Source organism: Neodiprion lecontei, chromosome 7 (genome assembly GCF_021901455.1).
Source record: "Neodiprion lecontei isolate iyNeoLeco1 chromosome 7, iyNeoLeco1.1, whole genome shotgun sequence".
NCBI lineage: Eukaryota > Metazoa > Arthropoda > Insecta > Hymenoptera > Diprionidae > Neodiprion > Neodiprion lecontei.
This window is the reverse complement of record NC_060266.1, coordinates 25448741-25465994: the sequence shown is the minus strand read 5'-3', so window position 1 is coordinate 25465994 and position 17254 is coordinate 25448741. Positions and strand designations below refer to the sequence as shown.

The following is a 17254-nucleotide window of genomic DNA, read 5'->3' as shown; positions in this document are numbered from 1 at the left end:
CCTGTGCGTACACGCTACGCGGAATTATTAATGATCCTGGATCGCGTGGCAAGGAGAGTTCCATCAGTGCAAAGGAGCCAACGCGGCGAAACGCACCTGGAATCATGGTGTGTATTTTCCACGAAAGGGATGGATTTCATCACTGAACAGCCTTGTCCGGCAGATTGCCAAGACTGGATTGTTCTTACGGCGTAACCCTGTAATTTCGTATAACGAGATTGGAGGTTGGAGGTGCTTTTTCAGGCCCGCAATGCAAAGAGAGCGGCAGAAAACTGGCGTTAGAACCCACGAGGTGAAGCATGAAGACGTTTTCAACGACTGGCCGAGCATTGACGATTAAAGTTCCCACAACTGGATCCGAGTCACACAAGACGATCTTGCCGCCTCGTTGCACCGGCGATACTTCCACCTCCTCTCACGGCGTTCGTTGCTCATGACGTAGACCTGGGTACGAAATTACGCAAGTTGACTTGACTTCGTCATTAGAAGCTATTAGCCACTCTTCCACAGCGTCTCTGCACGCTTCGCGGAGTAGAAAATGAGCATGCAGCTGAAGGGTAAGCCTGGGGCAAAAGCAAACCTGTGAGTGACGATACTATTACGAAGAAAACTAAAACAAACCCGAGTCGAAATTTAACGCCTACATTTGACCCTACCACGGTTCGTATAAATCTATGTTGAAGGAAACTGAACCTAGAAAATTCAAGTCCCGAGCCCTACTTTTTAATTCGATTTCATACGTTTCGATCGTATTTATTGTATTTCTATCGTAATCAACCGTAATCGATGGACCTTTATCAGCTGGTTACGATTTGGAGCGTCAAAGGAGGTTCCGAACCAAAATTTCGACCCGGGAAGAATGGAAAAACGGTGAGTTTGCTGACAAAAACAATCAAGGAACATACACAAGAGAACAAGGAAATGGTATCCAGGGATGTGAATTCCGCGGATACCTTCGATCGAATCAATCACCACCGAGCGCACGATGCATCGGGGGTGGGAGAAGATCGTCCGGCAATGATCCCGCCTGGGGGGGGTCGAGTAAACACGCGGTTTTGGGTTCATGTCGGTCGTGTCACGGCCTAGGGGCGGCAGAGTGGGGTTGCTCGGGTGGGGGAAACCACGACACATCACGGTCTCTCTACGTTCCCCGTTGCGGACAGTCTGCGCTGGTCTGCGCACGGCATTGATCGAGGTCGCACGGGTTCCCTGCCGCTCGTTTTCTCCTTCACACACTCGCCTTTTCCTCCCGCTTCTACCTAAACTAATCGCGACATATACCCGCGTGCGCGAGCCTCAGTTTGTTGTGTGCCTTTAATCCCGTTAACGAGGAGACCAACCCCCGAGGGGTCAAAGTTCGCGCCGCGTGTGACGAGATCTATGTACGTCCCGCCGATCGAGCGCGGACAACATTGTTTGCACCAAACGACCGGTTGGACGATTAGTCGTTGTACCGCGAGTGTAACAACAGAGGAAAACAAAGCCACCCGTCGTCATTGGTGATGGTGACGAACTAGGCAAGTATCGGTAAGTTGTAATCCCGCGTTCTCGCGTTCTTCGCATTGTTGTCGTCGTCGCTGCGTGTGTTGTCGGACGATCGAATGCCGGAACGTTGACTCGATTCGAATTCGAATGCGATTCTACTCTCTGCCGCGGTGTACGTCGATGGTTACAAGGTACCGCGCGTGTGGAAGAGTTGCGAGGAGATGCGAAAAAGTCGGGGGAGGCGGGAAGAAAAACGGGAAAACAAAATAGTAGAGAGAAAAAAAAAAGAAAAAAACGTAACGCGGAGAGAAATGAAAGAATTTAAAAAATAAACAGGTCCCGGCCGTAAATCATTCGCAAAGTACAATAATATGGAGAGGGAGAAGAGCGGGGGCGGGGGGGTGGGGGAGGGGGAGGGAGAGGAGGTGTTCCTGGGTCATAAACCAAATCGCATTGGGTGACCCCGACTGACCCTGGCTTTTGTGCGATACTTTAACGTTCATTTCTCGCACACGTCCATCGGCACGGACTCTCGATGGCGAACCCCTACGGTGAATTTTTCGTATATTTTTTATGTTTTTTTTTTTTTTATTTATTTATTTATTTATTTTTTTTTGTCGAGCACAAGTACTAGACGCGAGTCCGTCGCGTATTTACCCTCGGCCTGGGAGGAGATCTCGAGGCGAGCGAGGAGAGCCCGAGGTTTGAAGAAGCATACCTAGAGGATGGCCTTGCATCGTACAAAATAATCAAGCGGCGTGTCTGACTGCATAGCTGCATATGATAATGCCATCTCTCGCCTCCGCGCGACGCACGGTGTACCAGCAGAAGCACCAGCGGCAGTTCTCCTCCTTTCATTCGGAAATTAATAGGCAGGTAGCCGGATCGGACGGCTAATGGGTCGAGCATTCGTCGCTACAATTATTATGCCCGCTATACCTACCTTGGCTTATCTCTCTCTCTCTCTCTCTCTCTTTGAAGTCGAGGCTCCGTAGCAGGCGGAGAACCGTCCCGAGTCGAAATTTAGCGCCTACCGAGACTCGTGTAAACCTATTTTGAAGGAACGTGAACCTAGAAATCCTACGTCGAACCTCAGATTCTTAAAAATTAAAGTAACAAATCGTAATTTGACGCTCTCGGTAGACGATTCAACCCATTTTCACGCTATTCGATCTACGGCTCCTCCGTTGGACCTGTAACTCCTCATATATAGGTATATTATTACAGCGACATTCGAGTGTTCACGATTAATAATCCGAGGGCTATTTCGACATAATGTTGACGAGTTTCGATAACATTTGAAAATTAAGTATCGCGTTTCAACTGTATTCATTCAACGTTCTCGCAAATACAAAAACCCTTTCAACTGATCGAATATACAGAGAATACGATACGAAATCAATCGGAATCGATGAACATTTAATCAGCTGGTTAGGATTTTGAGCGTTTGAAGGGGGGTTTCAAGCGAGCCTAAGCTTGGCATTTCGGTAAATTTCGAACATTTTTATCGTCAAATCAGGGTCTGATATCGCACTGAAGTCCAACGCAAAGATCGCTTCTTCCGAATCTCCGGAGGCTTGACAACTCCACCGATACTTCGCAGACGTATCTCATACTGCTATTCTCGCGACGAGTCTCAAACCCTGGCCGATGAAGCGAAGCGAAGGGATAAAAATCACGAGGGGCAGAAACGGGCTCGTCGCATCGCCGCGAATTCCTGCAGCTACAACGAAATAATTCGAGCAACCGTCGTTCAGAGCGTTTCTAATTAAAATTAATCGAAATCGCGACGGATGTGAAGGAGGCAGGTGCAACGCGCAGGCCTCGCTTTAATCAAAATTACCGTCGCAGGTAGGCGTAAAATCCGTAAAACGCGGATGAGCCACCTTGGGTTCTTTTTCACTCTCGAAAAAACGTCGCCTCCGACTCTTTTTCCGCGGTATTAATTCCCCGCCGCCGCCTCTGCTTGCAGATCCTCTCTCGGAATTGTCATCGAGGCAAATTCCACGTCGTCGAAAGTATTTCGCGACGATTCCGTCGGACACGGGAGACCGAAATGGCACCTTATATCCTCCTCGCGGAGGCTGCAAGTATATTGTCGCAATTAAAATTCACTCGGACCGTGACCCGACGGGCGCCTCTCAGCGCTTCTCGAGCCTCCCAAGGTAGACGGCGAGCAGTCGTTACCCTGGAGGTAGGTACCGATAGTACCCCGCAGTTTTACACCGATACCGTCTAGTACTACAGGCGATCCGGTCCACCGAAGATTCAGCGTTCCATGGAGCGTGTCTTCAACCTATTAGGCTCGTCTATCCGGCCGCTCCGCAATCCTAAAACAATACGTTGTTTCGTGCCCGGCTCTGTAACGCCTCTCGCAGCAGGTGTAACGTGGCTCATTTTTTAACGGTGTTTTTTTATTTATTTCTTTTTTCAACGCACCAGTCGAAACATTTGTCACGAATACTGAAAAAAAATTGTCGTCAAACCTGAAGAAGATAGGAAAATATTTAGAGGTCGCCAACCAATTACCGAAGTATTTTTATTTATTTTTATGTGTATACCTTACGGGCTTGTAATGTATTAGCTTATTTTTATATTTCCAATCCGATTCTTATTTCCGTTAAAAAATCGAAATTCTTTCTACGAGGAATCCAAGATCCGAAAAGCATTAGAGAAGAGCGTAAATTCATTACTCAACGATCGTCTAGGATATTGAATTTTCTCGTGATTTCGTCCTGCGATCCGATGGTGCGACACATCGTCGGCTAAACAAGGCTCGGGCAGGAGGAAAAGGATGTCTGCCGAGCCGTGGCGAGGCGGGTATCCGAGAAGGAGGTGTAGGTATCGGATGTTGAGCGACAGAAGGGTACCGAGACTGGTCAACCGGGTCGAAGGACGCTGCAGGACTATGCTCAACGTGGGCTGACAGTCGTCGTGGTTCGAAAACTTGACCATCCTGACACGCAGACGGGGGTATTGCACACGGGCCGCGTGAACCGCAAGAGTCGGGCCCCGGACCCCGCGACCCCCTCGCCCCTCCGCTGGACTCGTAAAAGTTTATCATGCGACCGAGTCACGCGCGATCTCGAAACGAGTTTTTTTCAACGCTTCAGGATATCGAGGATCGACGTTTCCCCCTTTATTATCGCGGGGACCTAGCGGGGTCCGAACAGTACCGAGTCGTCCAGAAAAGGACGCGAAAGTTGGAAAAGGATCGGCAGTTCCGAAAAATGTTGACGACGGAACGAATTACCTTCGAAACGACGGGAATCGGTTCGGACATTTGTGATCTCCTTTTCCATCGGCTACAGGGTGAACAGACATTCGCCTCTCATCGTCGCCACGACATCGCGTAATAAAGAAAATAAGATCGCGTCGTGTCGAGGGAACGGGATGGGCGGCAACAGGGGGGAGGATGAGGATCCTGCGGTCGCCGTAGATGGTTCGATCCGAGCGTTTCTGTATTGCCCCGGTGGATTGACGGGAGTAAGTAGAAGCGGTAGCTGCAGCAGAGCTCGAGGGCTACCTGAGACTAGTCCGTCGAAGAAGCCAGCCAACGGCTAGACAAAAACTAGGATATGCCTAGATGGTGGCGAGCCACCTCTCCGGAGAACGGGAAAGGGGGGTAAGGTGGAGGAGGAGGTGCGGAGGGACTCGGAGTAACGCGGAGTCAGAAGCTGCGGAGGTCGTCGCATGTACGTGTGTGCGGGGACCTGAACACCGTGTCGATGCCGGAGTGCACTGAACTTGGCAAGAAACCCAAGGTTGCGTGGCTTAATGATCTAGTTTCTTCTTCTTCTCTTCTACTTCTCTCAAAAGATATGATTCACCATTATGCATTCACGGGATCCGCGGCCGGCTGACTGATCGCCTCTCTCGCTAACCGCGTCCCACTCTTCGTCACCGAACCCGAGTCGAAATTTAGCTCCTACTTTAGAGGAGCTCCTACGTAGGGCTTCAAGATAGTAAAGTCGGTTCTACTTCGATGCAACGTCAGGCCTTAATTTGACGGTAAAATTGTCAAAAATTTATCGATTTACCGAGTTAAGCCTGCCGGCTTGGAACCCTCCGTCAACGCTCAAGATTCTAACCCGCTGATAAAGATTGAACGATTCCGATCGATCACACGCGTTTAATCCTATTTTCTGTATATTCGATTAGTCAAAAGGTCATTGAAACTCGTCAAAATTATGTCGAAACAGCCCTCAGATTATTAATCGTGAACACTCGAATGTCGCTGTAATAATATATCTACAGACGAGGAGTCACAGGTCCAATGGAGGAGCCGTAGATCGAACAGCGATGAAAATAGGTTCAACGGTTTACCGAGAGCGTCAAAGCAGGGCTCGGTACTTTAATTTTCTAGGTTCGGTTTTCTTCAAAGTAGATATATACGAACCTTGGTAGGGTGAAATGTAGGCGTTAAATTTCGACTCGTGAACCAGCCAGGGTCGTCGATTTCGGGAGGAGCACAAAGGGAGGAAAACAGGCACCGTCTCCCCTCATCCCGGCTTGTGGCACGACCATGTCCCAGTAATACCCGTAATACCTGCCCACCTCCTTGTATACCTCTGTAATACAACCACAACAGGCTTTCATCGCCACTATTGCCGTTGCATTCTCCTCGTCCTGAGGTGCGACCGAGTGCGTCGTACGCTCTGCGACATGACAACGGAATACTAATTCCGTCATGCGGTACTACGCTGCTAGTAACACGCGCTATCCGCTCTGACCGCGAGGCCACCGTGCTGTTCGATTTTCGACGTTGGAACAACGCAGGTCTAAGCGGAAAAGGTCTCGTTTTCGCTGGTCATCGAGCGCGTCTCTCCGTTTCGTGTGAAAATCTCGTCGAGCTTCGACCGACATCCAAACAACGTTTGAACCAGGACTCGGCAGTACTTACGGAGCACCGTTACAGGGTTCGAACGGCGTTTGGCCAGCACCGAAGGCTCTTTCGGTTCGAGACAGACGATTTCGTGAGTTCGAGTCCCAGAACGATAATACGACCGAGTACTGGGACGACACGTGCGTTTTCCTCCGAGTCTGAGACACTCAGTTTTCGAGGTATAAGTATAATAGTAGAGACGACGTCCGTCCGAAGGGTACTTGAACCTCGAATGACTCGGCGGCGCGACGACGGACGGTGATAATATGCATTCAACGAATGTCCCGCATCGTACAAATGGTAATTAAAATTTCCGATAGTCGGTTCTCGATGCAGGAGCGGGAGTCAGCGGGGGACAAGGCTGCCTGGAGGACGCGTGCAGGAAGCGGCGAACCCTTCGGAATGCAGTCGAGTAGTGCTAAGGTCTTTGGGTGTAGTTGATCGTGGGAGTCGGTGTGAGGGCAAAAGAACGAATTCTAAGGCAAGAGGCGTACAAAGGCCGCCCTGCGCCTCGTCTTCTTCGTCTCCTCTCGAAGGCTCCCTCATCTTATCCTCTCCGAACGTGAGAGGCTTTCCGATGCAAATTCAGCCCAGCCGTGGCTCCTCGGCGTCCTCACTCCCGAATCGACGCCTAGCCTTCTCATTTTTTCTCTTTCTCTCTCTCTCTTTCTTTCTCTCTCTATCTCGCCATCTCTCCTTCTCCTTTCCTCTTCCTCCTTCATATTCCGCTCGAATTCGACCCGCCATCGCGGAGCGTCGCGACGCGTGCCGCCTGCCCTCTGACCCCGGCTCGACTTATCCACACGTCGACTCCGCGACGCGACGTGCAACAGGTAGTCTCCACTTCGTCGAGGACTAGGGCTTGTGAAAAGCGGAAATTCTCCTTCGTGTGAGTGCCCGAGGCCTCCACTCCGGCCTCTGTGTCGTATACCTAGCGAGCTATTCGTGAGCTCGGGGAGTGCAGGCTCGGCAGACACACGTGGGTATTATTAACTCTGAAACGGGTGTTGACAGAGGAACGTTAACCCCGTGACCTTCCCCGGTTAAACACGCCATCGTCCTCGCCGTCAATTATATTGTTATAAGGATCAACGATCGATTGACCGACGCTAATGGAGAGCTTCGCTAAGGTTCTCGACAATGGTTCTTCACTTACGTTCACTTTGCTAATTTCACCGAAACCCTGCCACGAATTATCGCTCGAGCGATCCTCCGAATCACGCTTGCATATTCACTCGAGGGTTCGAATTAGTTAAGCAGTTGCCTCGTTGGCGAATTAGCTCGAAAAATCACTAAAAGTTAGTCACCGCGTTTAGTACGTCGATTGGCGACGCAAGAGAGAAACAAAACGTCGACCTCGTCCGAGGTGACTCGCGATTGGTTACAATTACACCGTATTATCTGCATACGCTTCTCATTCTCGAGACGTGCAAGTACAAGCCGCGGCTACGATTCCAAGACGCATCATGGAACAAGGTCCACTCTGTTTGTACGACGAGGTCCGCACTCCGCCTCTAATTCTCCTCCTCCTCCTCCTCCTCCTCCTCCTCCTCCTCTTCTTCTCCTCCTTCTCCAGTTAGCAAAAAGTTAATCGACTACTTCCGTTAGCACACACTAGGATCGAGTCGATTCGAAACTGCAGGCAACGCTGTAAGTTATCATCTCCTGGTATCTCGAACACAGTAGTGTATCCCAGAAGCCGGTTGGTTGTCTCGTTTCTTGTTTCTCAATTTATTTGGGTTAAGGCGAGCCGCGTCGGCCGCCGGTCATCATCGTCGCTCTTCGCGGTTCTACAGGCGCGGTTGGTTAGAGAGACGCGTCTGGTTGCAGAGGGGGGGTGGGTGTCTTGGGGGCCCGTTTCGCATTCTGCAGAGCGCTAGTCAGCATCGGCCCGCAGAACTCGGCCATACAAGAGAGCGCGAGCTATCTATAACCAGGAGTCTTTACCCCCGGATCGCTATTTGCGGCTAGTCGAGAGTTCCTCCGGCGCGTTACCAAAAGGCACGCGACTTGTCGCCGTGCCAAATCCCCCGAGTATACGAGAGAGCGATTCTCTCCGGTATCTTCCTCGCCGAGCGTCATCGATCCTCCCCGATAATGACGCCCTTAGCCCGCCTTTAGGACCGACGCCCCGAAGGTCCCCCGCCGATCACCCGGTGAAAGTACGGAATTCTTCGCCGCCGGTCCGACTCCGGAGCGTTGCGTAATCGATTGGCAACAGGTGTATCGCCGCCGCATAATTGCACCGTGTATTATGCCGCTCAACAACGAGAGATCGAGTCTTGTTTCGTCCTTGCGGCGCACGCGTTCGTCGCGCTTTTCAAGCCTCTCCTTTGCCAGTCGCCCAGCTGGCCTTTACTCTTTGCAATTTACCTCTAATTTGTCACAACTTGGTAGAATCGCGTAAAGGTCACGCAGCTGCGCAGGGTGAAATTCACCCCAATTCCAAAAAAAAAAAAAAAAAAATGACCTCCTTCTACAACGATGATTTTTAAAAATCTTTAAGAAAAATAAGATCCAGGTACTGTTTAAGGATCGCAGAAAAAGGTCTCTCAGTTTTCCCAACCAAAATTGACTGTCTAATTATTGTAAAACATCGGCAATTGAAGTTGAGGTAACAAAAAAATTCACTCAGAATGACCAATTGGGGGTTAACTCTACGGAGTATTAAGTCCTGTAAAAAACTCGTTTTCCGCAGCCGCAGGAGAGAGAGATCGATTTCGCTCAAAGATGTGCATTTGCAACCGCGCCGCGCGAGAGTTACTCGAATTTCCGGACGTCATCGACCGTTAAAAAACAAACCAACGAACAAACAAACGTTTTTCGATTACAGGGTGCTGCGATGTTCAAGCGACTGGCCAAGTCTAAGCGGCACAGCGTCGAGGGGGTCGGTGGCGAACCCAGGCCGCCGAAGGAGTCCTCGTCCTTCTGTACGCCACCCCCGTCGCCGTCGGTCGGATCCCCGCCGTTCCCGGAGGAGACCCAGAGCGTCGGAGGTGGCGCGAGGGCGCCGAGAGCGAAACAGGCGAGAAGAAGCTGCGGCGACCAGCCTCTGAACCTCAACGTCCAACCGCTGGACAACTACCAGGATGGACAGGACGAACCCGACCACCAATCGGGCCGCATCACCCGGGTCAGTACCGAGACCGACTATCAGATGGTCACCGCGGTCCCGGCCTACATCGTGGAACACGAGCCGGAAAAACAAAAAGGTACCGCAGATCGAGTATCTCTCGCATCAGCCGTGTGTAATATACCTGGTACCCGATCGTTGCGTGTGTGTTTTCCGTAAGGTGTTTTTTTTTTTTTTTCCTTTTTCATCAGCTACAACCGGTGTTTAATCGCCGTTTGACAGTCTCTTGATTACGGTGATCGTGACGACGACCAAGAACTTGCGGACTGTTATTTCACGTCCGTGTCTTCTTTCTCTTCCTGCTTCGTGTGTATCACTTTCGGAAAATATCCTGCTGGTATAGCTTGAGTACGAGGGGTTAATCACTCCTGGAATATGGCGCACACTTTTCCGGAAATATTGTCAAATACCTTGAAACGTTTGAAATTTTCTGTAATCTCTTGTCATTTTTCAAATCTCATGAAATCTTCTGAAGTTTCTCGAAGTTTTTCGAAGTCTTCTGAAAGCATTTGAATTCTCTTGATAAATCCTTTGGAATCTCTTGAAATCCCTGAAATCTTTGTAATATTGAAATCAGATGTGCATGAAATCGACGAGAAATAAACCCCTCGCTCGGGTATAGCCTGTTTCATACGTGCTACAATTACCGCCTCGACTCTGTAACCTGCACACGTCACCCTAATTCTCGTCGTTTCGAAGCTAGGCGAGAGGTTGTGAAACCGGCGAAGCTGTTGTCAGGGAAGAAAGAATTATACCTGGTATAAGATAAAGCGACTCGTTGTAGTCCTATTTTTTTGAATCTTTTTATCAGGATTGAAATACCAGTTCACGTGTGACGGGCTGCAGGGATTTGGTACCGCGGACGTGTGTATATTCGGTGCAGTAAAAAAGAGCCAAGGTGACAAAATGATTTATACGCCACGAAGAGTCCCGAGTTCTATGTACATATAAAATACAGATAAGTCGCGAGGCGTGTGAGACCTCGAGGCGAGATTAGCTGTCGCTGCAGGTTGATTTTATAACCGAGTTTCGCCGCGTTTGATGGTTCCTGCAACTGGTTCCAGGGCTCGGCGAGGCTGCGGAGCCGACGAGACCGAGTTGTTACGGATCGGATTGCGCAACGATCTCGAGTGATCTAGGAATAATCGAACGATCGAGGAATGCGCGGCCACGCGATGCGCGACGCACCTGTGGGAAATATTTAATTAAAATCCTAAATAAGTTTTCTCGGCCGCGTATCCCTGTTTTCCTTTTTAATTGAGAAAGGCTAGCCGTAAATATTGGAATCGCGCCATTAGCGTCTAGCCGGCTCGGCAGCACTAAATTGACCGAGTGCTCGGACATCCCATTAGCCGACTGGGGACGGACTATGGAAACTTCGAGGAGAGGGGGGGGGGGGGGGCGAGTAAGACGAAAATAAAAGGGGCGACGAAACGGAAGAAAAAGACCCAATTACAGGTACCTATCTACCTTTCTACAATCCGGTCCATAACACCTGCCGTTAGGAGCTGTACACAAGAACGGAAGCTATTAACTTTCAAACGTTAGCTCAAGAAGGCCGTTCCAACAACGCGCGTGTCGCTTCCCCCTCCTAAGTCGCTGCAAGAAAAGATATCCTCGCGGTATAGAACGTGCCCCTTTAAACTGTACGGTCCGAGTACCGTGCGGAAAGGTGTTTGATTTTTACGGCTGATATTTATTTATTTTTTTTTTTTTTTGTCGCGCAAATGCAACCGAAGATAAGATTTTCTTTTTCGCGCCACACTACGGACGAAACGATAAATAAATTGATACTTTCTTCGAAAAGAAGTTCAGTACCGCAATTGGAAAGATTTCATTTTTATTGTAGAATCCGGTCTCCGCGGTAATATATGTAATACAAACAGGGAAACGGAAAATGGAAAGCGGAAACGTGTTCGAAGAAGTACAAAAGAAAAGAAGAAAAGGTTTCATAGGCAAAAAGAACGAACACGGAATGTCGAATGCATTTCACGAAGAAATTGTTTTTTTTAATTTTATAAGAAATATTGTTTAGTTCGTCATGATGAAATGGTAGTTTTTTCATCGTTGTCATGCCTTTTTTATACAAGTATCTTGTATTTTGCAAAAATACTGTACGTCACGGATGAAAATGGAAGTAATTTTTGGATTCAGCAAACTCGAAAACCTAACATTCCCCAAAAACATCCCGTTCGGCTGAACGGTAAGCTGGTATCAAAAAACCCCACCAAAAAATAAAGAAACCTTGTCGTACAATTTTTTCAACGACGCTCCGGTCCTCTCGAATACGCGGAATCCAGGCTCCGTTCAGAATGTAGTTGGAATACGAAATTCGCCTGCGATCGTGAAGCGCGTCGATTCCGCAGACTCCGCGCTGCTGCCGAGCACGATCCGTGATGTAGTTAGCCTCTCGCAATCCGAGGTAAGAATTGATAATGTCGCGTGGCGAGTCTAAGTGGACACGGTTGCGCGCTCTGACGACTTCCGTGTCCTCGGTACGGGGTCGAGGCAGCGGTGTTTTGCGCCGTTGTGCAGAATTGCATTCTTCGTCGTCCGTTTTAAAAATATCCCGCGGGGATCGCGGCTCGTTCGAACACCGGCGCTAATTCCGAAAGATCGCACCTTTTCCGTGGCTGGTTAGCGTCGGCGGGACCTCGAGGCTCGACGAGGTCCTCTTCGTTCGGTCCGTTCCTGGGTCCTTTCTCGAAACCGAGGCGTTTCGGTCCCGGCTCATCCCCCTCCTTTCCGCGCTTCCGCCTTCCGCCCCTCGCCGCACGCACCGGGTGCCGTTAACTGGGCGTAGGTATGCCGGTCGGGTTGACATCTCTAAAAACTAGTCCCAAAATACGCGGAACCAGGTGCCGTCCGCTCGTCCGCTTCTTATTCGTCGACTCGGCGTCTTTCCTGGCTACCATATGTCGTCGCGTTCCGCAACCTTTTTAGCCTTTTTCGCCTCCGTGGTTTTCTGATCGACGAGGCCCGCTAATCGCGGTTTGTTTCGTTTCAGGACTCGGCGTCTGGGGCCGGAGGATGAGCAAGAAGATAGACTCCTTCCGGAGGGTCAGCTGCCGCGAGTCCCCCGTTGGGGTGCCGGAAGTCCCGGGTGAAAAAACGCGGCTCTTCAGCCCCCCGCAGCGGTCCGCATCGCCGTTCAAGTCGTTCTTCATCAGGATGGGGTCTACGGGGATGCTAAACTCCGCCAAGAGCAACCGCAGGTCGCTGCAAAGCGTCGCCGACGAGCAGACCCAGAGCAACCGGAAGTCGAACGGGATTCAGGCCCTGCGCTCGACTCGGTCCCCGGAGAAGGACCCCCAGGCACCGCTCTTCAGAAGCTGCAGTACCAGCCAGCTGAACACGACCCTGACCTACGTCAAGGGCGACGACCCCTCGGAGGGAATCGACCTCAGGATCGGCGGGAAGGAGAGCGGAAAGACCGTGTCCTGCGACAATCTGGCCGGTCAGCTGCTCGACGATGTCTTCGAACCGGGAGAACGCGTCCAGGAGAGTCCGAACCCCGGGACGACGTTCTACTCGTGCGACTATTACGCGGATGGAAACGCCGACGTTAATCTCGCGAGGAAATCGGTAAGCTGCGATTTCCGCGAGCCGAACTGCGGCAAGGAATCGAAGGAGCTGGGAAAGAAGACCAGCTTTCCGTACGCCTTCCTCAGGTCCAAGCTCTCCGTTCTACCCGAGGAACGTCACGCCGTTCCTTCCGCCGTCTCTCATCGACCGGAATCGGATCGACTGTTCAAAACCGTGTCCGAGGAGCATTTTCCATCGCTCATCAGAACCGACGACGCCGTCGAGACGACGACGCTGGGTCGACGCCGATCACGCCCGGGAGGAACGGCGGCTTCCTACCTCAGAACGGGGGGGCGCAATTCCTACTCCGAGTACCGGAGCCCCGGCTACGATCAGCAGACGGAACACGTCGACCTCGCCGACCCGGAAACGGCGCCGACGCTCCGGTCTCAGCGTCGAAATTCGGCGCCCAGCGCCGAGCAGCGTCTCTCCTCGCACTACGTCAGCTCCAACGAGTCCGGATACGACAGCGACGGGCCCCGAGGTGAATCGGCCGCGGCATCGGAGGCCGAGGCGCTGAGCCTCAACCGCGCCGACAGCTCGGACACGAGCAGCGTCGTCGACTCGGAGATGGAGAAGCCGACGCGGAGTTCGACGCCGAGCGAGTACCCGGACCGCCCGGAGAGCGGACTCGACGGACTGCGCTGGCACCAAACGACCTCCGGCCGCATCCTACCCAGCATAAATCAGATCCCGGTTTCCGAGACGGAGGGCCTTGTCGTCGCGTCGCCGCACAGGGCGAGACTCCAGCGGGAGAAGACCAGGTTCCTCGCCGACATTGTTCAGGGTGGCAACGTCGTCGAGCGAGTCCGGCGTCAGCGTCGATGTCGGATGGTCGACCTGGTCAAGAACGATCCCAACGAGACTCTCGGCATCAGACTCGCTCGTCAGAGGTCCGACCGACTTCGTTACGTCGTCGTCGAACTCGAGGACAAAGGAATTGCCCACAGGTATATGGTTGCAACGTCTCAAGGGGAACGAGGGGGGGTTACAGCTTGGACGGTCTACAATTATACCTATTTTTAGAAGCTTTTTTTTAAGGAAACGAAAGCACTTGAAGCAATTTGAGTTTGACGGCTTTGTTATTTACAGTTTCAAGGACATTTTAGAATTCTTTCATTCAAATTAGCCACAAAATGGCGAAATGGCGCGTACAAGCAGCGAACGACTAGAAGCTCGAGGGCTCTTGCGGTAGCGCATCGCTTTCACATTACTGTCCAACTTGTGAAAGGTGGAAAAAAATGTTCGAGTTGAAAACATTTTTTCGAGTTCGATCTCGTAGCCAAAATGTTGAAAAAAAAATTTAGAATTGAAATTCAACGAACCGATAAACATGTTTTAATGATTGTGTCAAAATTTCGTGCCGATCGGATAAAAATTGGCCGAGGAATCTGCGTCACCGGATTGAAAACGTAGTCGTTAGCTACTTATATGCTCCATGCCGCCATTTTGTTATCAATTTCGATGAAAAAATCCTAAAATGTTGTTGAAACTATAAATAATAAGGCCCTGAAACTCAAATTATACTACGTGTATAGGATTTCTTTAAAAAAAAAAAAAATCCTAAAAATCGGTACGATTACAGACCGTCCAAGCTGTATTCCCCCTCCCTTAAATCACGTATCGTGGAGAGAGAAAGTGGGATGCATCCGTCAACCCCCTGATTTGCTTACCGGCTCTCCGCATCGATCAGTGACTCTTCAGCCTCCCGTCAGCGTCACTTTCGTAGCTTTTTCAATTCCCTTCGTTCCTCCGTACCGTTTGTAAAGAGTCCCTGAAACTTCTCGGGGTCGTGTCAAGGTCGAGAACTGGATCTTCTCGTACCCTGTGAAACTGTGTTCCTCGTTAGCGACCGAACGACTGGATTTAGATATTCAAGTTTACTCAAACGACAGTCGTCCCAGGTACCGAAGCCGCGAAGCTACGCGGTTTCCATTCGGAATTATACGTACGTACCTACACGCGGAGCGCTCAGCTTTCAGATCGCGTACGACACGTATTGAAGAGCGTGATAAAACCGGGGCTTGAACGGTGTAAAAGCTTTTCTTGGGAAAAGAACGGAGAGAAAGAAAGAAAGAGAGAGATAGATATAGAGAGAGAGAAGAAGGAATGTGCTCGACGATCGGTCAGGTTGTGTGCTCTCTTCGCGGTAAACGCCTTCATTACTGCAACAGCTTCTGTTAAGTCGGTTAGCGGTTTTCGATGTATCGCTATATTAGGTGAAACTTCCACCTCGACACATCGTCCGAGCTTGACGACTGCTGTGCAATTTCGAGAAATGAAAAATTCTCCGAACTCTTGGCACTGTTCCTGTACACTTGTGCACTCGCCTTCTTGAATCCTCGCAACGATAAGTGCCGCTTTCGCTCGTTAACATCGCGTACGGTTCTCGGAGAATAGACAATCGCTTAAAATCGCCAATTACACCGTGTTCAGGATTTCACCTGCACCGGTCGTCCAATCCAATTGTCACTTGTCAGGGTTTACTCGGATACAAAGTAGGATTTGGTACTTAGGTTTTTAGGAGTTTGGGGTTCGATGTAGGTTTTGTCCTTAAATTTTCATGACTTGAAAGGTTCAAATTTCTAGGTTCAGTTTCTTTCAAAGTAGGCTTACACGAACCTTGGCATGGTCAAATACAGGCTCCAAATTACGCCTCAACAAATTCTCGACCATGAGCAATCCGTTTCTTCACAGAGACGGAAGACTGAGACTGGGAGACGAGATCGTCGAGGTGGAAGGTCGTGACCTGGGAACGATGGAGTCGCTGCAGGCGGTTCAAGACTTTTTGGCGTCGTTCACGGGCAGTAAGATCCAGCTGCTGACGGCGTACGACGAGAACGTTCCTCAGGTCTGTTCCGTCCCGACGCTGTTTCCTGGGGAGACGGAGTACTTCGAGAACGCGAAGACGCTGTCGAACATCTCGCTCTGCGACGATCGGGATCGACGGGTGCCGGTGTCGGGTTCCGGAGTGGTAGACCATCGTCGACGGCCGGACTTCCTTCCCCTGGATTCCTCGGCCCCCGAGACGATCCTGGAAGCGCATCGGTACCCGACCAGACACGCGGCCCGTTTCGAGAAGGGCTTCGGCCGTCCGAGTCTCGGCTTCAGCGTCGTCGGGGGACGAGACAGCCCCCGAGGTGAAATGGGCATCTTCGTCAGGCGCGTGTTTCCCGGGGGCCAGGCCGACGCCTCCAAGTCTCTTCTTCAAGGTAAGGGGCCGCCATTCCGTATTCAGCCGGCGAGCTCGGCGAGGCCTGGAATTCTTAATCAGTTCTCCCGGTTCGGTTCGCCTCCTTTCACATGGACTCATTCTTGCCTTGCCTCTCGTTTCAGGCGACGAGATTCTCACCCTGAACGGCAAGGTTCTTCGCGGCTTCACCCATCGCGAGGTCATCGAACTCTTCAAGGCCGTCAGGGAAGGGCCCGTGGAATTGGAAATCGCGAGGAGACACAGGTCAGCATTTTTTCCAAATTCCTCGTCCAACTCCAAAACCACCGCATGCCTGCGATGACGTGAACTTTCGTTTTCCAGGTACCCCAAATCACTCCCGGATTCGTCGACTTACTGAGAATTATTAGTCGGTTATAATAACTTGACGTAGCAGCTTGTGTTAATTGTTATATAAAAATTCTTCGCGAACTAGATTCTAACTTTATCTATATACAATGTACATGCGATCTCTAGTCTCGTCTAACAACGGATCTTACAATTAGATTTATCAACTCGGCTCGCGTTTCTTATTTTATTCTCATAGATACGTTTGTGTATATTTAATTTATTGATTATTATTCCTATGATATATTATATATTTGTATAGATGAATTTTACGTCGGTCTACACGGAGTCTGAAATAATTAGGAGATTTCAACTTTCACCTGATTCACGTTTCTAATTTTATCCAGATGTTTTAATTTTAAATGTATTTTATAACGGATATATTATGTGTATATATATATATATATTGAGAAAAAAATGTTGTATATTCTGGTATTAACGAAACACTGCACTAAACACACACGCACGCACACCGGCACGCACACAAACGCATACAGGCGATATTTACTGTTAATAAAAGAACATGCATTGTCATATTGACGCGTTACGTGTCGTTCGACGAATTGATAACGAGCGGAAATTCCAATGACCGGGGTACGTATATAAG

The 17254-nt window shown here is 50.3% G+C and overlaps 1 protein-coding gene across 2 annotated transcripts; it reads left to right on the top strand.

Moving 5' to 3' along the window:
- Window positions 1–1166: 1166 nt before the first annotated feature.
- LOC107223099 lies at window positions 1167–17181 on the top strand. 2 transcript variants are annotated; one of them, XM_046745016.1, is made up of 6 exons: window positions 1167–1517; window positions 9204–9582; window positions 12511–14038; window positions 15786–16300; window positions 16425–16545; window positions 16624–17181. In XM_046745016.1, exons 2-6 carry the CDS (start codon window positions 9213–9215, stop codon window positions 16658–16660), a joined length of 2571 nt encoding a protein of 856 aa, XP_046600972.1. In that variant the 5' UTR covers window positions 1167–1517; window positions 9204–9212; the 3' UTR covers window positions 16661–17181. The 2 variants fall into 2 exon arrangements, with proteins under 2 accessions (XP_046600972.1, XP_015518164.1); XM_015662678.2 differs by having other exon boundaries at window positions 1167–1527.
- The last annotated feature ends 73 nt before the right edge of the window (window positions 17182–17254 follow it).

What these genes read in the sequence shown, in the direction of transcription:
- LOC107223099 (XM_046745016.1), top strand. Translation starts at nt 9,213, where the DNA reads ATGTTCAAGCGACTGGCCAAGTCTAAGCGGCACAGCGTCGAGGGGGTC. An exon ending in CTCCAAGTCTCTTCTTCAAG is followed by an intron (nt 16,301 to 16,424) that starts GTAAGGGGCCGC and finishes CTCTCGTTTCAG; the next exon opens with GCGACGAGATTCTCACCCTG. An exon ending in GAAATCGCGAGGAGACACAG is followed by an intron (nt 16,546 to 16,623) that starts GTCAGCATTTTT and finishes TTCGTTTTCCAG; the next exon opens with GTACCCCAAATCACTCCCGG.